This window comes from Pisolithus orientalis (genome assembly GCF_024613125.1).
Source record: "Pisolithus orientalis strain OTSU chromosome Unknown F5J12scaffold_2, whole genome shotgun sequence".
In the NCBI taxonomy this organism is placed as follows: domain Eukaryota; kingdom Fungi; phylum Basidiomycota; class Agaricomycetes; order Boletales; family Pisolithaceae; genus Pisolithus; species Pisolithus orientalis.
The window spans coordinates 1115635-1133464 of NW_026260783.1; the positions used below are offsets into that span (position 1 = coordinate 1115635).

Consider the following 17830-nt stretch of genomic DNA (forward strand, 5'->3'; position numbering starts at 1 on the left):
GTGGACACGTTGCCGAAGTCACTCTCTACTAATTGCCAGTACTGAATATACTACCGATTCAACGTGTGGCACAAAAGAACAGCGTGGCAGTTCCAAAATATGTGGTGTATTCGAATTTATCATCTTTGATGATATATCAAACTACAAGAGTCCCGAGGCGACGTTTACTGTAAGCGAGATGTGCTCTATAACAACCATTTCAATCCATGTTTCGTCTTACACGACAAACCATTTGCCGCTTGCGGATGCACTCAGCATTCTGTTTTTGCAGAAGCTTTTCCTGTGATACATCTTTATTCCAACACCTTATGCCAGACCGGTTAACTGAAACTCGCCAACCGTTCATTATGCACCCGGAAGTGCTGTCAGTGATACTATACTGGGTTTCACATTCCTTCAAGAAGTCTCTTGATTGTCATTCTCAATGCCAAGTCGTCGCATCGCAGCCTCCATAAGCAGCCTTCATCATTTCCGTCTCGCAGTCGGAGCGCTGCGTACTTGTCAGCGGGTGCTGCATGCACCAGGACCTTAACCTCGCCTGTGGTAAAGATCAGGAGTGACCTGATGCAGAACAGAAAGGTGCACCCAACCTTCAAAAGGAGGCTGGTCAATGGCGATGACCCGCATGTACAGTTGCAAGGTTCGCAGGACTTCTAGTATTGTATCTGTCGACGCCTCGCACCACCCCCTTAAGTTCGAATTCTGCATGGAGTTCCATCTTTCCTCGAAATCGGGTTCTGGTCGGGTATTCACATGATCTGCGATGAACGGCGAATCCAGAGCAATTAAATCCACGCGCGATGCCTGATAAAGTGGGTTAGTAAAAGTCCAGTGACTACTGACAAATGAGATATGCATCCCACCAAATCATCTAGCGCCACCGTTTTTGAATCCTCGTGCACTTGAGCTGCCTGTTTGCAAATACAGTCAGACGTGCATGGATATCAACGAGCCGTCGTACTTGGTCCGACTCAAGCCAATGTTCTGCGACTGCGAGCGTTAACTCTCCCGGTGTTACCGTATTTTCGAGCTCAGCGGGGGGCATGGTTGTACTACCTTCTTTAGACACGCCCTTTCCGACATTCCCCGGGCTGCGCAAAGAAGTTTCATCCGGACGCTGACCTGCAAGATTTTTGAGACTGGACACTGGCTGCGGAGTTGGATATGCTTCATATCGCAGCTTGTTTAGAGATACCACTGATAGAGGATGGTGAACTTCCAACGATCCGGGACTCTCAGAACTTGGTTGACGAGGAGACGACCTGCCGGCAGAACTATGCTGATATTTTGTCAATGACGAAAGAAAATCTGGAAGCTTGCTCCAAGTTAATAACCTCAATACCAAGTGATTCTGGTCGACATACAGAAGAGGAAGGTTCTCGTGATATTATGTCGGTGAGGATGTGCCGCTGCCGAGCGAAGCTCAAAAGTTGTTCACATCGCTAAAAGTTTCAGCATGTGGCAGCATGCTACGTCTCGTTTACTCACATTTCGGATATACCTCCCTGAAGATCGTGACAATTCCTGCACCGCTCGAATGACCTCCTCGGGCACCTCACTACACTCGGCCGATAGGCGCAACATGGATAGCAAACAGACATCTTGCAGGGAAGCTAACCACAGGTATGTGCTAGTGGTCTCCTATAATTTTTCATCACTCACGGGAAAAGAGGACAAGCCTTTTTGCCATTCCTCGGAGGATCTCGACCGGAGATATCGGAAGCTTTGCGCAGTGCTCACACACAAGAGCACAAATCACTACCATTAGCGTTGGTCCAACGCGATTTTCTGGTTCTATAAGAGGAATAACCAGTGCAGTCACCAGCGATATTCGAGATATCGTATCGGCTGAATAAGTTTTAGCGGCTGTAGGTTGGGGATGCTGCGACACACACCATCCCGGACACGATTGAGGACCCTATCAACGCAGCCCTCTAGCACTGGCAGAGTTTCTATCCGACCTTGTACATCGCCTTCAACAATCGCAAAAAGTTCCTTGAAGAGCTTCGCATATTGTTCCGAGTCTTCCTGACATTGTACCTCCATGACATCGAGGAGACGTAGGACGCAATCGCCTTTGGCCGCCACGGAAAGTTCAGGCCGTACGCTTTGTGTTAGTTGGGAATAATAGGTCGCCACTATGCTTGGATTGACAGAATAAAGAACTTTCAGAGTCTAGTGATGCACTCGTCAACCCCGTCGCATTGCAATAGGCGATTTTATCTTACTGCTTTCCTGATCAAATTATCATGGGAATTCAAGAGTTTGATTATCTCCTGAACTTCCCATTCATCAAATACAGCTGGGTTCCCTGGTCGATCCCCAGCCCAGGAGCTCGGATCGAGGAAGCTCAAACACGATATAAAAATGTACTGTTCGTTCGCATTGCTAGATTTGAGCAGGTGGCGGATGCCAGCCGCAGGTGAATATGACAACTTGGCCTGATACTCGGTGATCACATCCGATGGGATAGTTGACAGAAGTGCGAAGGCATCGAGGAGGGCTTTGTTAAACTTAGCACGGGCTTCCGGTAGGAGTCAAGGCGTACCCTGTGTCGGAGGGAGGGAGGCGTGTCTAACGACATCAAAGATGAGGGGAACGTTTCTGGAGTCAAGACTAAACACTTGCTCAGTGACAAACGATAACGGTGCTTAGAGATGACAACTGACTTCATTCTTCCTTCACGAAGCGCTCGGAGGATAGTGTATACGGAATGCTTAGGATTGAGCCAGGCATTGTGTAAATGAGAGTTTAGAAGGCGCGCCATGGACTCCGACTGGAGCTACGAAGTTCGTCGGCGTCATACACGGTCATCACAGAATATACTCCATACTTTGCTAGCCACCACCAGATTGGACGGAATAATATCAGGGTCCCCGGCATGTGTTAGCAACTCCTCCAAGCGTTTAACGTGGTCGGGATCCCGGTGAAACAAAGCATAGTATACCGTGTGGGCCCGCCTCCGAACTGAGTCACTAGGGGTTGATGCTACCTGAATGGGGGACGAGGGAGAAAAGTGCCATCACTCACTTCTTGTCGCGAAGGAAAAATCGAAGCCGCGACTGGACTGCTGGGGCAACGTCCTCGCTGCGAATTTGCATAAGAATATCCATAGCTAAACAGATGCGACCGATCGAAGTGCTCTCGAGGTCCTTGTCACGAATTCAGCTTCCAGGGGTTCATAAGGAACGTAAATGCATATGCACTTACTTTGCGGAGGGTATTGACGAGCATGAGATGTAACTCGTGATTCGGGGGCATCATTTGCAAACAGAAGGTATAACCTACAAGAGGCTCGTACGTTTCTGCAAGGCCCGGGGACGAAGACGTACCAATTCTCTTATCCAGAATACTCTCGCCAAGTTCCGCAAGATTCACGGCATGGTGGAATGCGAAGCTGAGGTCGCCAGGTGAAGCTACACTGAGAGCCATCGCGCTATACAACAACAGAATTAAGGATTCCTTGCAGACTTTCTGTGTCCACGCGACTATTCTAAAAACCTCGAGGAAATGCTTGTGAAATACCACGTACAATTGATAGATGCGGTTGCTCCAGAGTACTCTGAATGGTATTAATCTCGTCTAGTATGACCCTGTCAGCAGCTTGGACGGACGTAGCGGTCTCCACTCTGCGGACGAGACTGTAATGTGCGCGACTCATTGCTCCAGACGACGCGAATGACACGTCCATGATGACCTTGGATGTCGATAATCTTACACTCGTCGACCTTACTAGTCGCCCCTTCTGTTCTGCTGGGTAGATTGTCGTTGAGATGTACACCCTACCGGGTTTATGATGGGGTGACGATGATATAGTCGCGAATGTGGGCTCTGGCGCTGTACGGCGGAACGACCAAGCACGCAACACCAAACTGGGAACTCAAAAATGTCTTCCTCAGGCCAGTCGGCGGCAGCGCACTCCTTTAACAAGATCCTGCATCAGCCCAAGTCGTCCAAGTCTAAACGATCTGGGGATGTCGATGATAGCCTTAAAAAGCTGAGACGGATGATTCTAGTCGAGGGTATTCCCTCCACCGTCGTGCGTTACTTGGTTACATTCCAGACTCAACAGGGCGGCTCAACCATCGCACTCGTAGGACCCAACCCTCCGACCCCGCATATGGAAGATTCTACTGAGAGTCGAGGATATTTCTGCGGAAAGTTTCCTGCAGTATGTCTCCAGGGGACCTTGCGAGGTCAGGGAAAAAATCAGGAATGATACATTCAGGTAACTGCGTGCGAGCACCCGCGCGATACGTCGTCGCCTGATGGCTCTGCAGGACTCTTGCCACTGATCGTGGATTCAAGGAACGCGTCCGCGAAGATATGCTCGTCCGTCTGCTAGACGCTTTCGTGTGGCGGAACCACGGTAAATATCAACCAGTTTGCGCTCGAGTAAGTATTTCTGACCCAATCCTACGTCTCAGACCGACAGGAAACCCAACAACTTGGCTTCACATACGTGCAAGGGATGAACGTCCTCGCCGCCCCGTTCTTGTACACGATGCCCTCGGAACTTGAAGCGTTCTACTGCTTCGCCAAATTCATAGAGGAGGCGTGTCCACTCTACGTGCAGCCAACCCTCGAAGGCGTTCACAGAGGCCTCAAGGTTTGTATTGTTTGAACATAATGGTCCCCGTCCACTCAGTTATATTATATTCCTGTTATCACAGCTTCTCGACCGTTGCCTGCAGATCGTAGACCCGGACCTTTTCAATTACCTCCGAATGAAAAACCTATCTGCAGAGATTTATGCCTTTCCATGTTTGTCTCTGCTCTCTTCGGATTTCGGGGGACATCGTTGCTAATAATGCACAGCCGTCCTCACGCTGTGCGCATGCACACCTCCCTTGGACCAGGTTCTTCAGTTATGGGACTTCCTCCTTGCATTTGGCGTGCATTTGAACGTATTATGTGTTATTGCCCAACTGTTGCTGATAAGGGATGAAGTTATGAATTCCTCAAGGTATTTCCGTTCTCACATGATTTTCATAAATAGAGTAATACTAACCCTTGAATCAGTCCGATGAAACTCTTGAGGACATTCCCTCCACTAGAAGCGACCCCTGTCATGGGTATCGCGGTCACCCTCGTCAGAGACCTACCCACAGAACTTTACGACGAACTTGTGCGGCACCCATACGAAATCCGGGATATGTAATACTGTGACGGCACGATTCCACTTTCTAGACTCGCTGTGTAAAATCCACCCCGTTTTTTGGCTGTATTTCTCCTCATATGTAGTCTATCTGACATGTCGTTGTTACCTCGGTCTTTGATGAAACCAGTCGTTCGGAAATCATTCTTCGTATCTACTGCACCCGACCAATGCAGGACCCGGAAAAATTGTGCAATGCGAGACCTATGATACGATTCAATAGCTGAGGGCTTGCCAGGAAATGTACTGGCTCTACTATATACTCCAGTGTGCGGAACGGGCGCCCTTGTCTATGCCCTCCTTCGATCGAGGTCGCCTTCGGACCTCGTAATCATCGTCCAGCTCATCAAGTCAGTTTATTCACAAGCCTCGTACACAAGGTTGAAGGAACCATGTAGCTCCTGTCTTTGTAGCCTGCGCAGGTCATCTGAACAAACGTGATAATATCATGGGGAGCATTTGAACACGAGGAAGCACAGAGGTCCTCGACAGCACTGCCAAATTCACTCGCAGGACTTTGATTTCGCCCTGGTAAATCCCTATTCACGCAAACATTCCTGATGTTGTAGCGCAGGTAGTTTGCTTTCAACCGGGTCCACGATGCATCAGTGCTGACATACTGCTTCAAATGGTCCGTGAAAGATGTATAGCACCCTCGTATATGCCTCGTTGCCGTGTGACTGACTACCCAGTTCCGAAACCACTGCTCCATGGTGAACACGTACAACGTATGGACAACCATATTGTCGCTCACTCAGACATCAACTCCCCATACTCTTTTTGTTAACAGACATAGAAGTGCATCCGCACCTGGAGTCTGCACCACACACGGTATACCACTCCGTGAAATGGTCCTAGAGCTTGGAAGGATGAGATCCTCAGTTTCCACCTGCGCCGGCAGTGCGATCGACTCCAGTAGGCCATGCGACTGGTGATACCGCTCTAACAGAGACTGAACTTGGGCCCGGTTCGAACCAGGAGCGTATGCCGTCGGGTCATCCCTTCGGTCAACGACCATCATCCCTGTTGTAAGCTCTCCGGTTCTAAATCCATCAAAATCTTGCCATTATGTGTGCACTGAGGAACAAACCTCTCGATAGCAAACTTGCGTTTCACGACTACCCAGCTAGAGGACATGACCGGCAGGCCATCGTCGTTGTCTGTCGGATCTGGAGGGTTTTCTAGAGCACACCAGATGGCAACGATGTCGTGTAGTTCCATGGCGTCCTTTCCAAATTCTATCATAACCTCTCGAGTCCGTTCAAAGAAAGCGCTCGAAAAATGAACAAGAGGTGACTTTGTAGATGCAACGGATGGTTTGCGAGTCGATTCAAAAGTCGGATCTATATGCTTGACGTAGAAAGGGAACCGAAGTTCATGAACGGTTGTGATATCCAGAGGAAGTAAAACCACCCTGTTTGGAGGGAGGCCGCGCTCTGAGGTGTCAAAGCTAAGCACTTCGTTAGCTGCATGCGCGTCTGCATATATGTTGACTAGAGGGATTAATGCAATAAGTAGACAAGAGGATGGCAACGGAATATCAACCTACATTCTGCTACAGGGGTCGAATTTCCTGGGACATCCAAAGCACCGCCCATGATAACGACTCGACCAATATTCTCCCGTACGACTGCCCCATGTCCGCGCAGAAGTAGTGCAAGCCCCGTGAGAGGCCCGAGGGCAATGTAGGTTATGCTTCGTTTTGGTTTGGACTGCAGCAAGTCTAGGACGACCTCTACTGCAGACTTCGTCGTGACTGAAAAGTTCCCACGAAAGACATTACTTCTGTCTTCCGAGTGTACGTTCAAGTCCGGATGACTTTGGGAGACGTCACCTAGACCATCCCTAAACCAAGTGAGAGCGGGGATGGTAGGACGTTTTCATTATCCGCAAGGTCGACTCACCTACCATGAAAGTACTGTGCATGGTGACGTCCTCCCTCGAGCGGACCATCAGGGCCCAAGACAAGGATAGGGGGTACTTCCGGGGAAAAGTTGGGAAATCGTGCTTTGTCTTCGGGATGCGAAGCGATTTGACGACCAACGGCTTGATATAACCTATATATGTTCTCACTGTTCCTCGACAAACTCTCTGAGCATTGAGAACAGGAAAACGCCTTCGAGGACTCAACTATGCGGCGTGAACATCCGTATTTCCTGTCTCCCGCGATTATATTCTGTCATCGTCGAGGCATAAGTACCATACTCACCGAAGGAGACCACGTATGCCAAGATCTCAAGTTCTGGGGAAGCTAGTACCAGCAAGCTGGGAAGGAGACCGCTCAGACAAAGGAACAACACGTCGGTAGTGATACGGACATCGCCAGGACATCATCCACTCCAGGATCTGTGTCGACTGCGATCGCCCTAGGTCAGACACTGACAACCCATCAAGTTTCGTGTCTCACTGATGACAGGGATTCTCTTCGTGGCCATTTTCAGGTATGTATGAAAGAAGCAGTACAACACCAGATGGATTACTTGGTTCAACTCCGCACCCCAGCGTTACAGAATAAGCTACACGCCACATCATACTACACGGAAAGTTGACCTCCATAGTCATCGGCGTGTCCCTGTACAAAATCGTCAGTGGACCTGTCCATAGGAAGGGATGTGAGAGTAATCAGAGATCTTGGTGGAAAAACTATCTCATAGGGCGAACCCTCCGAAGTAGCAAATATTAAAAGTGTAACATCATCTGAAAGAATTGGTCTGAACACTTACTTCAAAGTACACACAGAATTCGGAATGAAGCAAATGCGGTGGTTAAGTACGGCGTTAGCCGAGGAACTGTGCAGTGGCGTCACGGTGGCTGTCACGCGCCCCCAACGTCACGCCGTATGTGATTTGCACGTCTCCTGACGTCTGGCGACACAACGAACGATGGCTGAATCACTACGTTTTCTGGGCTCCCTGGCCGGCCACAAAGGATGGGTTACCGCCATCGCAACCTCTTCGGAAAACCAGGACATGATTTTAACTGCTTCTCGCGGTATGTGTTATATCATCTCTCTGGCAATTTCTAGCCGCTCACCTCGCGACCAATGCGTAGACAAAACAATCATCGTCTGGCAGTTGACCCGTGATGAAGATTCCTTCGGATACCCAAAACGCGTTTTACATGGCCACAACCACTTCGTCTCCGACATTGTTATCTCCTCGGATGGCCAATTTGCGCTCTCCTCATCTTGGGACCACACTCTTCGTCTCTGGGACCTGAACACCGGCCAGACGACTCGCCGATTCGTCGGCCACACTTCTGATGTCTTGTCCGTCAGCTTCAGTGCTGATAACAGGCAGATTGTCTCAGGCTCAAGGGACAAGACCATCAAGCTTTGGAATACCCTTGGAGAGTGCAAGTACGACATCAAGGACGACGGACACAGCGAGTGGCAAGTACAGCGTACAAATGTACTCTTCCTACGTCTTAATTGTGTTCAATTGCAGGGTTTCGTGTGTGCGATTCAGTCCTAATGTCATGAACCCCGTTATCGTCTCTTGTGGCTGGGACAAGGTCGTGAAGGTAATGAAAGCTCCATTTGCACGTGAGAATGAATGAGGCTCATGTTTTGTATAGGTCTGGGAACTGTCGAAGTTCAAGTTGAAGACCAACCACTACGGTCACACAGGCTACATCAATACCGTGTCCGTCTCCCCTGACGGCTCCTTGGCAGCGTCAGGTGGCAAGGACGGTATCACCATGCTCTGGGATCTTAACGAGGGCAAGCATCTCTACTCCCTCGAAGCTGGTAACATTGTCAATGCACTTGTCTTCTCGCCGAACCGATACTGGTTGTGCGCTGCGACTGCAAGCTGCATCAAAATTTTCGACCTTGAGAGCAAGTACGTACTTACATTTTCCTTTCTGAATTATATTTACGTCTTCTTGATACAGATCGATCGTTGACGAGCTCAAGCCTGAATTTGTCGACGTTGGACCCAATTCACGGGAACCCGAATGTGTGTCGCTTGCATGGTCGGCAGATGGCCAAACGTTATTCGGAGGTTTCACGGACAACCTCATCCGTGTTTGGGCTGTCACCTCCTAAATTTCTTTGTAGGGCGGACGCACTGAGGATGATTACTTATGTAGTATGCACCATTTCCCCCGTAGCTGGCATATAAAAAGCATTGCATTCGCCTCCTGCATAAACATCGACGGTTGCGGCGAATAGATGAGTATTGTATATTATATGTGTTGAGTTTGTTCTGCTTCTGCCATGTTACGTTGACGCTCAAAGCCATCCCACCGATCCAAACCCCCGAAATCAATTTTTATCGCACCGGAATAGATATGGACCTGTAGTTCGCAGATGTGAGAGACTCTTGCACGCCAGCTGTCTCCTCTTCGACAACAGGTCGGTTGTAGTATCCCCAGTGTATATCTCAAGGACTCACGTGGCTGTTCCGTACATGTCCCCGCTCTGGCTGACAAGACGGGCACACTGGTCGAGATTCGACTTGGAGTCGTAGATCCAAACTTGTTTACCAACGTAGATCTCCTGCCATCCGTTGAAATCTACGAGCCTATTTTGTACTCTGATGCGCTTCGTTCCTTGTGGAGGACTCGGAGCAGGTCTGACATCGACATCGTTCAGGAGGCGCAGCGCAATAAGATTTGATATGTTCAATAGTGAAGCACGTTGTTCTGCGCCAGGTGGGTTAATGAGATAAAATATCTTGGGAGGGCTCTCGTCGTCATCGTCGCTTTCGTCGGTGTGATCTTCCGTGTGGTCTGGAGTCTGATCCATAGGTTGCAGATTATCGTTCGCGGCCTGGCCTCCAGTAGCGCACTCCACGAATTCTCTTTCCCCTTCTTCAAGACGACTGCAGAATGATGCCCAAGCATCCTCGTTAGCAAAATCCGTTCGTACGATGAGACCAAGTTCAGGTCGCTCGGTGGAGATGCAATCCAGAGGGTCACTGTCATCAACGTGATCTCCATTCATCGACGACACGTCTGGCAGTGGTATCTGTGGTTAATATTCTCATAAACAAAAAACCCCTTACAAGCGACTTGATTAGGAACATACGATCGGTGCAGTGTATGGGCATTGCTGCCAGAACTGTTGTGCCACTCGAAGTCTCCATCTGCGACGGCCTTCTCCCGGATGACGCTCTTTCACTTCAGGGAATCGTTGCTATATGATAAGATATCAAGAACACAGCCAACTACTACAGTATCGGGCGACTCACAATCAGAAATGAGGCGAATTGCTGGTTCTTCCCCTTCATCGATGTACTCCACATGGTACCACACGGTACCAAGTACTTCTTATGGCAACCCGGCACATGTGTTGACCAGAGACTCCGAGATCAAATGCGCAATACATGTTGGAGCCCTTTTTATTGCATTTCTCCCCGCTGACAGAACAGCACCTGAGACAGAAAATGGGCCAGGTGATGCGAACGTCGGTCGGTTCTCCAAAGTTTTCGACCCCACCCTTTTTCGTTCACGGAGACGCGCACGACAACCTAAATGAGATTATGTACTCCACTGGAGGACTTTGATCGTAGCTAACAGAACCGATGCCGAACCCAAGCTAATATCGTGGAGATATTAGACTCCGCGGATACCGGCCCTTGTACGCCGTCTCGCCAGCTTTTGGTTCCATATATAATCCGAGAAGCAAACGGACTTTGATTCCACACGTCCCAACGTTCGCTCGGTTATGGCGCCGCCTGCAGGAACAACCGGTATGCACTTGTACTACACACGTATCCCGCCTTCCGAGTATCCTAAAACAAATCCCCCACAGGGACGGAGCTCTCTCGCAGACAGAGGATCTATGCCTTTGCTCTCGTAACGTCGCTCTTCTTTACTTGTGAGTGCCACGCTATTGATTACTGGTGAACACAGTCATATACTACCCAGGGGGCTTCTCGTACGGTGTAAGAATCTCGTCACCCGTCTTTCTCGTTGTTCACTCCTGCCTAGCTTCTTGATGTCCTGAATGCCCATTTTCAAACGGTATTCGGGATTTCAAAGTTGCAAAGTACTTTGCTTCAACTCGCGTATTTCGTGCGTATGGCTTTACCGAGGTTTACCGGCTATTCTCCTTAAACTCGTCACAGGGAGCATATTTTGTGTGGGCACCTTTTGCTGGCACATTCGTGCGCAGTCTCCACTCTTGTAGAACTCGGATCACTGACGATGGAGTAGATGAGCCGGATAGGTTACAAGGTGTTATTTTAAAAGCGTGTGCACCTGGCTTGCTTACTGACCCAGCAAACAGAAAGGTATCCATATTGGTCTCGGCCTGTATTCATTGGGTGCCGTATTCTTCTGGCCATCTGCTAAATTCGAGAAGTACGGAGGTTTTGTCGGCAGCACATTTGTCATTGGTATGCTTTTTCCTGCAATGTACCCCATATATCTGACCACGCAATACGGGAACCAGGCTGCGGTCTTGCTACCCTAGAAGTCGCAGCGAACTCTTACATCTCGGTTTTGGGAACCCCTAAATATGCTGCAGCTCGGCTGAACTTCAGCCAGGGTTTTCAGGGTGTTGCCTCATTTTCAGGACCCTTGATTGCCGCCCGTTGGTTCTTCACCGGTGCAAATGCGAACTCCCTCGGCACGGTGCAATGGTGTGTAGTAACTGTCTATATCTCCAGATAAGTACTGAATCGCGATTACAGGGTTTACCTCGCCGTCTCTGGACTCGGTGTTGTCCTCAACATTTTGTTTTTGTGGGTGCTGAACATTCTTCTGTTATTAACACGCTGGATAGATTATTAGCTTCGCTGAGCTGCCGGAAATAATAAGTGCTACTCCCGCAGAGGACCTTTCCGGAGAGCACGAATCGTTTTGGAAGCAATATCACTGCCTATTCGGATGGGTTGCACAAACAGCTTATGTGTAAGGTTGAAGCATCTTTTGATTGATATCCTGGTTCTCATTCTGCGATACCAGGGGAGCACAGGTCGGCGTTGCGGCCTTCGCTGTGAACTACTTTGAGGACCAGGGAGTTGGTATCAGCGCGTCAAGGGCCAGCGATCTGTTCTCATTCTGCCAGATCACATTCACTGTAGGCAGGTGAGCCTGTCTTCGCGGCCCCATGTCCATTTCTGTTTTTTTTTTTTTTTAAGCTGACTGTATGATCAGGTTTGTCGGTGTAGTGGTGCTAAACTTCATCGATCCCGCATTCTTACTCGCGTGCTATGGCGGTTTCTGCACTCTCTTCTGCATTTTAGTATCGCAGTTACCCGGGTACGGAGGTGTTGCGTGTTTATTCCTCTTGTTTTTCTTCGAATCAATCTGCTACCCTTGCATCTTCACTCTTGGTACGAAAAACCTCGGTATTCATACCAAACGAGGTTCGGGGCTTATCGTCATGGTAAGTTTTCGAGCGGGACCTCCTTAAATCCAACCTTCTGAGCCTTGCAGGGTGTCGGGGGCGGCGCGTGGTACCCACCTGCGCAAGGCGCCTTAGCCGACAAGGCTGACACTCGACGTTCGTATCTTGTACCGATGTCTGGTTACATTGCCATGACTATGTATGCCGTGTAAGTGCCTTGGACATATACTGCTGTCTCTCTCTGACTTCCTCCAGTGGCCTTGTCATTCACCAAGCAACAAAAGACGGGTTTACGATCCGCAACCGCAACGTACAAGTCGATACTCACTCACCAGCGGAGGTCCTCAGGCGTGACAGCACGGAGAAACAGACTGCCAACGACGAATTGCTGAAGTCGACATAATTTGCTCATTTTCCTAACATTACTGTGCCATGCTCTAGATATCTCCCTCGTAGGTGGGATGTAAATCGTGTAATATTATCCTTGTTCAATCCAATTCGCCATCGTCGCGAAGTGTTTGTGCTACGGCGTGAAAGACCCTGATGCGAGTGATGGTAAAGTGTGTTCATACGCGTGCTGGGCAATGGGTTGTTACACTGCAGATACTCTGGAACCCGCTAGACGATCTACGACCTGCAGCAGAACATATTAGGTGGTTCCCCATCATCGTGCTGTTCTAAATACATACGGGGCGAACGTAGGGTAGGGACAAGAGCGTGCCGATAAAGGGTAATTGTCGCAGGAACGTCAATACTACCGGGAAGAAATCGCTGAGAAAGGGATCAGCCTCGAGAGAGCACGCAGATGGTCAAAATGCAAGGGAGACAGATACTTACCCGAAGAGGTTCAAGAAACCGAAAGTTTCTACGATCATCCCAATGAAGGGATATTTCAGGAAGACAAGCAGAACGCCGCCAAGAAAACACATGGTTCCCCGCAGTTTTTGCTTGCGCGCAAAGAAGTAAAATGTCTTGTGAGGGCCTATGATGAGCGTGAGCCCGGAAAGGAAGAGGAGCTGTGAATGATATAATGAGACGGTCAGCCCATTGGTTGAAGTGGTGGTCGGAGAGGAATATGACGGGCGCACGTTACCGAGCGCGAGGAGTGCTCCGTCAAAGAAGAGCATCACTCCCAGCATCATAAAAAGCGATCCAAACGTCGTCAATGCAACGCCAATCTCTACGATATGGGACGTGAATTTCAGTCAAGAAACACGTCCAGAGGATAACCAACTTTGCGTGTCGGAGAGCCACATCTTGGCTGGATATATCTGTCTATCTCCCAGGAAGGCTTTCTGACGATTGGTATGCCTGAGCGTTGGGGCCGACGGCTTGGTAAAGACTCTCGTTGAGGATGGTCACAAGTGGTATCACGACCCGCGTGACACGTCAGCGGCGCGCGTTGTAGGCAAGTAGGGTGACGCTCGTAGGTAACCAATTAGCTCAAATATGAACTAGTCCCAAATCTCACCCCTACACATTAGCTGCCAATTGGACACATAAACATCGACCGAACATCATTATACACAATCTATGCATAGAGCAGGAAATATTGACATGGTGACGAGTGATCTATCATGGTAAAGCAAGCATGTATCCGTACAAAGATCCCAATAACAACCAAATGACATACGATATACGCGATCACAAACTGAAATATGTCTGTGGCTGAGCGTGGGTTGACAGCTATGGGAACGGCACTGTGGGTATCAGTTACATATCTACATCTACATATCTACGCGAGGTCGTTATGAAAACATGGTGCATAGGGGAAAGCAGTGAAACCAAATCGATCGGGAATAAATTACTACCGTCAAGATACGCGCCCAAAGGAAACAAATGCTTCTGCTTTATTAGTGGCCGGCTGTGTCTCTCATCGGTCAAGAAGTCGGTATATATGGCTCCAATTTGGAATTCTGGCACGCGGATCCTCCTCCACTCCCGGTATTTCCCCGGTTTTTGATAGTTGGTGCCAATACAGCACGTCCCCTGCCCTAAGCTTCCGCGCAGGGGGTTCGCCGGGCATGCTCCGGACGTCTCCCGGGTATGGAATTTGGGATGGAGGGGTCGCAAGTAAGGACGGTGGTGAAGTTGGAGGTAAAGAGGATAAGGGTGAGAGTTCAGGCGAATCCGAACGGGAAGAGGCCAAGGAGTGAGAATTTCGCGTAATCGTTGCCTCTAGATCAGCGTCGGGGGATTGAAGCGAAGGTGACCTCGTTCGATCGTCCGTAGTTAATTCCAAAGACGTACCAAAAAGCGCTGGATGTGCGGGTGTCAGGGGAGGAGGGGAAGACGGGGGTTGCGGGTGGTGATCCACGGAAATAACGCCGGGCTCGTTGGGGATGTAATGTCGAACAGTAGCAATTACCTCGCTCGAATGAAAAACAAAACGGTGGCCGTTGGTGGCACGATTGTTCGCGGTTACCGAGGTACACCGAGAGCACTGACAACGCCGCATTAGAGTACTCCAACGGGTTAGCGATACGAAACTCACGGGGACCACGATCATGTAGCCTATGGATGACCCGCAGGTATGGCAACAAAGGGTTTGAGTCAGGCACTCGCAGGTGCGCGGGGCTGCGAAAGGACGGCAAGGTGGGGAACGCAGGGCATCGGGGTTTGTTGAGTAAGCGGAACAGTTTGCTGGGAGTGCATCTGTCGAGTAAAGAGAGACGTTGGGTCTCAACAGCAAAACGGCCTAGTGTCAGCCGACCAGGGGATCAGAGAAATCTGTCGAGATGGAGAGCACGGGATGACGACCTACCTTCATTCCACGGTTGGTCAAGAAGGTGTCGCAGGCCCTGCAATCCAGAATCCATACTTTGTGCGGCATTGGTGCGGAAGGGGGAGGGTAGGGGTTTTGCTGGAGAAGGGATGGCCATGGGGCAAAGATAGGGGGAGATGGAACGTAGCTGAAGGTGGGGGGAGGTGGAATTGAACCATCCGTGTAGGGGAACAGGGGGTGGGTGGGACTGCGATGCCCAGCTGTGTCGATGTAGGGGGAGGAGGGTGATAAGATGTGGTAGAAGGCGGGGCTGTCATGGGGGGACGACTGGCGGGGTATGGGGATGTGAGGGGAGGGGGCGTGCATGGCAGGCATGGCAGGGAGGGGGAAGAGAGAAGGGCAGAGAAGGGCCCTGGGAGGCTGAGTGTAATAAATAATATATTCCCATTCCCATTCCCATTCCCATTCCCATTGCCTCCTACGTTGCAGCGAATGTTTGGCGGGACATCTCTCATCATCACTTCGACGTCGGAACTCGGACATCGCCGATCCGCCGGCAATCTTTGGTCCATCTCATTTGTTTCAGACCATGCAGCCTAATAGCAACTTAGCCATCCTCACCCAGTCTCACAAGGCAATCGCTGCAAAGCGGCGCAAAAAGAACAGCCAGATAAAAGAAATCGTCTTTGACGACGATGCTCGCAGGTGAGGGCGTCCCTTTCATTTCTCGCTCATGAACGACATTCGCTGTCAGGGAATTTCTCACCGGCTTCCACAAGCGCAAGCTTGCCAAAAAGGAGGAAGCCAAGAAACGTGCACAACTCAGGGAGAAACAACAGCGGCTGGAGTTGCGTCGGGAGGCATGTGTACCATGCTTGGTTTCAGACGCCTACTGAGCTTCACACTAGCGTCGACGCGCACTCGCCGAACGGGTTGCGCGAAATGTCGCCGAAGTTGAAAAGGCTTGCGGAGCTATCGTAGGTATGCGCGTTCGCTTTGTTTTATCCCCCATGTCAGAACGCTGACATACTTTAGACGAAGACGACCACGACGACCACGACGGGAATAGTGTCGATAATAATGCCAGCGAGATCGGGGAGGAGTACGAAGGAGAGGAGCAACTGGCCACCGTCACCGTAGTGGAGGATTTCGACCCAGCTGCACTTCTCCACGAAGAACAGCATCCCAAGTCCGCGACACCTCTTCGGATTTCAACATCTCAGTTGCCCGCAGCAGTGGAGCAAACACGAAAAAACCAGCGACAGCGTAATTCTGCTGCCAAAAGCAAGTCGAAAAAGAGGTCCAAGGTGAAATATCAAACTAAGGCAGAGCGTGCTGCAGAACGAGCAAAACAAAAATCACGCCACACAGAAAAGGCTGAGCGTGCAGGTGGAAAAGCATCAAGGAAGAAAAAAAGATGGTGAAATCAAGGACGTGTTAATACCTTCTAGTATTCATTAGCATTCATTAGTGTACTTATACGATCAGAAAGGCAAGGCTGACACGTTACCACGCCCTTGCACACACCGTCAACAACCACCTCCTGTCATTTCACTGCTTGCTGCTCGATGAATTCGCTTTACACACTCGGTGTTCGTCAAACCAATTCACTCACTGCCGACCTGGAACGGTTGAAGAATGGCGACAATTCGACTTCTCTGTTAGGTCTGTTTCATATGTTTCCACCTTTCAGACAAGTCTGACACACACTCCGCTAGGACAGATATCTGCTTCGCTGGCAGCCATGCATAGGACAATAGAGGACTATGACGCCATGACCAAACGTGAAATTATCAAAGCCAAGCAGGAAAAGGCTCAGATGTAAGTGATTCGTCTATTCGTCCCTGTATTCCGTCTGCAATCCAGCGTGTAGGCGTGTTCAGAAGTTTCGTGCCGACTATGCGGAGCTGAAGGGTCAGTTTGAGAAAATTAAGAGCGAGGCATGTACGCCCGTTACGATTGCTTTGCGTTGTGCTCACGGACTGCTCAGAAAGCAGCGGTACAACGGAATGAATTGTTGCAAGGCAACCCTTCAAGTCTCCAGTCACCAGCAGGGTCAGACGCAAGGCGACGGATCACCTCAAGTTATCTGCATAGTAATGGGGAATCGTCTCAGCACTCTGAATCACCATTCCGCATGCCAACCTCGCTGCCGAACCAAACGTTACGAGAACATCATGCACTACACGAACACTCCTTTATTCAGAGCACGGAAACGAAACTGGATGAGTTCATCGCGCAGGGTCGGGAAGTGTTGGACAATCTCGTGGACCAGCGCAACGTGCTGAAAGGCACCCAGAGACGACTGCTGGATGCGGCAAATACGCTCGGGCTAAGTCGCGAGGTCATCAGCTGGATCGAGAGACGGAGGTAAGGACTCTCTAATTTTTGTGGAGTTTGCTGGTCCAAGATATTGACGACTTGCTCAGTACGCAAGACATGTACATATTTCTTGCAGGGGCGGTGTTCACATTCGTCTGTTTCTTTTTGATTTGGAGGTATCTTGGTTAAGATTAGCCAGTGATTTTTTTCTCTCTGTACCCTATTCTACCTATTTTATGTCCATCCTTGGTATCCACAGGACTTGGGCTTGTTATTTGAAAACGTACCCCCTGAGTCTTTGCCGAAACGCTCTTGGGCCGGAGTT

At 49.8% G+C, this 17830-nt stretch overlaps 10 protein-coding genes across 10 annotated transcripts; 5 read left to right on the forward strand and 5 right to left on the reverse strand.

Moving 5' to 3' along the window:
- Window positions 1-92: 92 nt before the first annotated feature.
- On the reverse strand, window positions 93-3840 carry F5J12DRAFT_797538 (armadillo-type protein). Its single transcript, XM_051744170.1, has 16 exons — window positions 3533-3840; window positions 3333-3474; window positions 3211-3284; window positions 3031-3152; window positions 2834-2975; window positions 2670-2782; window positions 2549-2616; window positions 2229-2503; window positions 1896-2175; window positions 1663-1848; window positions 1489-1613; window positions 1365-1442; window positions 962-1315; window positions 864-911; window positions 591-804; window positions 93-538 (listed from the first exon to the last, which is right to left on the reverse strand). Exons 1-16 carry the CDS (start codon window positions 3689-3691, stop codon window positions 387-389), a joined length of 2532 nt encoding a protein of 843 aa, XP_051604933.1. The 5' UTR covers window positions 3692-3840; the 3' UTR covers window positions 93-386.
- A 6-nt stretch (window positions 3841-3846) lies between these two features.
- On the forward strand, window positions 3847-5296 carry F5J12DRAFT_797563 (TBC-domain-containing protein). The gene is made up of 7 exons (XM_051744171.1): window positions 3847-4039; window positions 4098-4228; window positions 4281-4369; window positions 4428-4609; window positions 4674-4764; window positions 4819-4966; window positions 5023-5296. The coding sequence occupies exons 1-7, from the start codon at window positions 3887-3889 to the stop codon at window positions 5159-5161; spliced, it is 933 nt and encodes a 310-aa protein (XP_051604934.1). The 5' UTR covers window positions 3847-3886; the 3' UTR covers window positions 5162-5296.
- Window positions 5297-5729: 433 nt separating this feature from the next.
- On the reverse strand, window positions 5730-7611 carry F5J12DRAFT_797573 (nucleoside hydrolase). Its single transcript, XM_051744172.1, has 8 exons — window positions 7566-7611; window positions 7477-7513; window positions 7368-7423; window positions 7290-7314; window positions 7063-7230; window positions 6708-7003; window positions 6249-6651; window positions 5730-6201 (listed from the first exon to the last, which is right to left on the reverse strand). The coding sequence occupies exons 1-8, from the start codon at window positions 7591-7593 to the stop codon at window positions 5913-5915; spliced, it is 1302 nt and encodes a 433-aa protein (XP_051604935.1). The 5' UTR covers window positions 7594-7611; the 3' UTR covers window positions 5730-5912.
- Window positions 7612-8040: 429 nt separating this feature from the next.
- On the forward strand, window positions 8041-9206 carry F5J12DRAFT_902669 (WD40-repeat-containing domain protein; the record flags this gene model as incomplete). The annotated part of the gene is made up of 5 exons (XM_051748320.1): window positions 8041-8149; window positions 8210-8549; window positions 8605-8680; window positions 8735-9000; window positions 9053-9206. 5 exons carry the CDS (start codon window positions 8041-8043, stop codon window positions 9204-9206), a joined length of 945 nt encoding a protein of 314 aa, XP_051604936.1.
- A 140-nt stretch (window positions 9207-9346) lies between these two features.
- On the reverse strand, window positions 9347-10295 carry F5J12DRAFT_712121 (uncharacterized protein; the record flags this gene model as incomplete). Its single annotated transcript, XM_051740745.1, has 3 exons — window positions 9347-9503; window positions 9556-10130; window positions 10191-10295. Coding segments are annotated over 3 exons (837 nt in total), but the record flags the coding sequence as incomplete, so codon positions are not given.
- A 534-nt stretch (window positions 10296-10829) lies between these two features.
- On the forward strand, window positions 10830-12861 carry F5J12DRAFT_887809 (major facilitator superfamily domain-containing protein; the record flags this gene model as incomplete). The annotated part of the gene is made up of 14 exons (XM_051747214.1): window positions 10830-10854; window positions 10917-10982; window positions 11033-11049; window positions 11096-11179; window positions 11233-11271; window positions 11321-11341; window positions 11394-11502; window positions 11559-11748; window positions 11800-11854; window positions 11892-12019; window positions 12074-12196; window positions 12266-12497; window positions 12548-12666; window positions 12714-12861. The coding sequence occupies 14 exons, from the start codon at window positions 10830-10832 to the stop codon at window positions 12859-12861; spliced, it is 1356 nt and encodes a 451-aa protein (XP_051604938.1).
- A 94-nt stretch (window positions 12862-12955) lies between these two features.
- Window positions 12956-13888, reverse strand: F5J12DRAFT_191500 (vesicle transport protein). Its single transcript, XM_051738332.1, has 5 exons — window positions 13693-13888; window positions 13547-13638; window positions 13296-13474; window positions 13148-13229; window positions 12956-13092 (listed from the first exon to the last, which is right to left on the reverse strand). The coding sequence occupies exons 1-5, from the start codon at window positions 13712-13714 to the stop codon at window positions 13051-13053; spliced, it is 417 nt and encodes a 138-aa protein (XP_051604939.1). The 5' UTR covers window positions 13715-13888; the 3' UTR covers window positions 12956-13050.
- Window positions 13889-13942: 54 nt separating this feature from the next.
- F5J12DRAFT_797619 (FAM72 protein-domain-containing protein) lies at window positions 13943-15656 on the reverse strand. The gene is made up of 3 exons (XM_051744173.1): window positions 15223-15656; window positions 14953-15156; window positions 13943-14901 (listed from the first exon to the last, which is right to left on the reverse strand). Exons 1-3 carry the CDS (start codon window positions 15556-15558, stop codon window positions 14332-14334), a joined length of 1110 nt encoding a protein of 369 aa, XP_051604940.1. The 5' UTR covers window positions 15559-15656; the 3' UTR covers window positions 13943-14331.
- A 35-nt stretch (window positions 15657-15691) lies between these two features.
- Window positions 15692-16689, forward strand: F5J12DRAFT_797621 (nucleolar protein 12-domain-containing protein). The gene is made up of 4 exons (XM_051744174.1): window positions 15692-15888; window positions 15938-16043; window positions 16092-16164; window positions 16219-16689. Exons 1-4 carry the CDS (start codon window positions 15773-15775, stop codon window positions 16605-16607), a joined length of 684 nt encoding a protein of 227 aa, XP_051604941.1. The 5' UTR covers window positions 15692-15772; the 3' UTR covers window positions 16608-16689.
- Window positions 16690-17771, forward strand: F5J12DRAFT_797622 (snare region anchored in the vesicle membrane C-terminus-domain-containing protein). Its single transcript, XM_051744175.1, has 5 exons — window positions 16690-16848; window positions 16902-17004; window positions 17057-17123; window positions 17174-17553; window positions 17613-17771. Exons 1-5 carry the CDS (start codon window positions 16752-16754, stop codon window positions 17692-17694), a joined length of 729 nt encoding a protein of 242 aa, XP_051604942.1. The 5' UTR covers window positions 16690-16751; the 3' UTR covers window positions 17695-17771.
- Window positions 17772-17830: the final 59 nt, after the last annotated feature.

Excerpts from the sequence above, each read along its gene's own strand:
- F5J12DRAFT_797538 (XM_051744170.1), bottom strand. The coding sequence starts at position 3,691 with ATGGACGTGTCATTCGCGTCGTCTGGAGCAATGAGTCGCGCACATTAC. Across the intron at positions 2,504-2,548 it reads CTCCCTCCCTCCGACACAGG|CCCTCCTCGATGCCTTCGCA; the intron begins GTACGCCTTGAC and ends AGTTTAACAAAG. Across the intron at positions 805-863 it reads CGGTGGCGCTAGATGATTTG|GCATCGCGCGTGGATTTAAT; the intron begins GTGGGATGCATA and ends CCACTTTATCAG.
- F5J12DRAFT_797563 (XM_051744171.1), top strand. The coding sequence starts at position 3,887 with ATGTCTTCCTCAGGCCAGTCGGCGGCAGCGCACTCCTTTAACAAGATC. Across the intron at positions 4,610-4,673 it reads GCGTTCACAGAGGCCTCAAG|CTTCTCGACCGTTGCCTGCA; the intron begins GTTTGTATTGTT and ends CTGTTATCACAG. Across the intron at positions 4,765-4,818 it reads AGAGATTTATGCCTTTCCAT|CCGTCCTCACGCTGTGCGCA; the intron begins GTTTGTCTCTGC and ends AATAATGCACAG.
- F5J12DRAFT_797573 (XM_051744172.1), bottom strand. The coding sequence starts at position 7,593 with ATGGCCACGAAGAGAATCCCTGTCATCA. Across the intron at positions 7,424-7,476 it reads GTGGATGATGTCCTGGCGAT|CTTGCTGGTACTAGCTTCCC; the intron begins GTCCGTATCACT and ends TCTCCTTCCCAG. Across the intron at positions 7,004-7,062 it reads GCACAGTACTTTCATGGTAG|GGATGGTCTAGGTGACGTCT; the intron begins GTGAGTCGACCT and ends CACTTGGTTTAG.
- F5J12DRAFT_191500 (XM_051738332.1), bottom strand. The coding sequence starts at position 13,714 with ATGTGGCTCTCCGACACGCAAA. Across the intron at positions 13,639-13,692 it reads GTGGCTCTCCGACACGCAAA|AGATTGGCGTTGCATTGACG; the intron begins GTTGGTTATCCT and ends CCCATATCGTAG. Across the intron at positions 13,093-13,147 it reads CCCTACCCTACGTTCGCCCC|GTCGTAGATCGTCTAGCGGG; the intron begins GTATGTATTTAG and ends GTTCTGCTGCAG.
- F5J12DRAFT_797619 (XM_051744173.1), bottom strand. The coding sequence starts at position 15,558 with ATGCCTGCCATGCACGCCCCCTCCCCTCACATCCCCATACCCCGCCAG. Across the intron at positions 15,157-15,222 it reads TGACCAACCGTGGAATGAAG|GCCGTTTTGCTGTTGAGACC; the intron begins GTAGGTCGTCAT and ends GGCTGACACTAG. Across the intron at positions 14,902-14,952 it reads GCTACATGATCGTGGTCCCC|TGCTCTCGGTGTACCTCGGT; the intron begins GTGAGTTTCGTA and ends CGGCGTTGTCAG.
- F5J12DRAFT_797621 (XM_051744174.1), top strand. The coding sequence starts at position 15,773 with ATGCAGCCTAATAGCAACTTAGCCATCCTCACCCAGTCTCACAAGGCA. Across the intron at positions 15,889-15,937 it reads TTTGACGACGATGCTCGCAG|GGAATTTCTCACCGGCTTCC; the intron begins GTGAGGGCGTCC and ends ATTCGCTGTCAG. Across the intron at positions 16,044-16,091 it reads GGCTGGAGTTGCGTCGGGAG|CGTCGACGCGCACTCGCCGA; the intron begins GCATGTGTACCA and ends GCTTCACACTAG.
- F5J12DRAFT_797622 (XM_051744175.1), top strand. The coding sequence starts at position 16,752 with ATGAATTCGCTTTACACACTCGGTGTTCGTCAAACCAATTCACTCACT. Across the intron at positions 17,005-17,056 it reads AAGCAGGAAAAGGCTCAGAT|GCGTGTTCAGAAGTTTCGTG; the intron begins GTAAGTGATTCG and ends TCCAGCGTGTAG. Across the intron at positions 17,554-17,612 it reads AGCTGGATCGAGAGACGGAG|TACGCAAGACATGTACATAT; the intron begins GTAAGGACTCTC and ends CGACTTGCTCAG.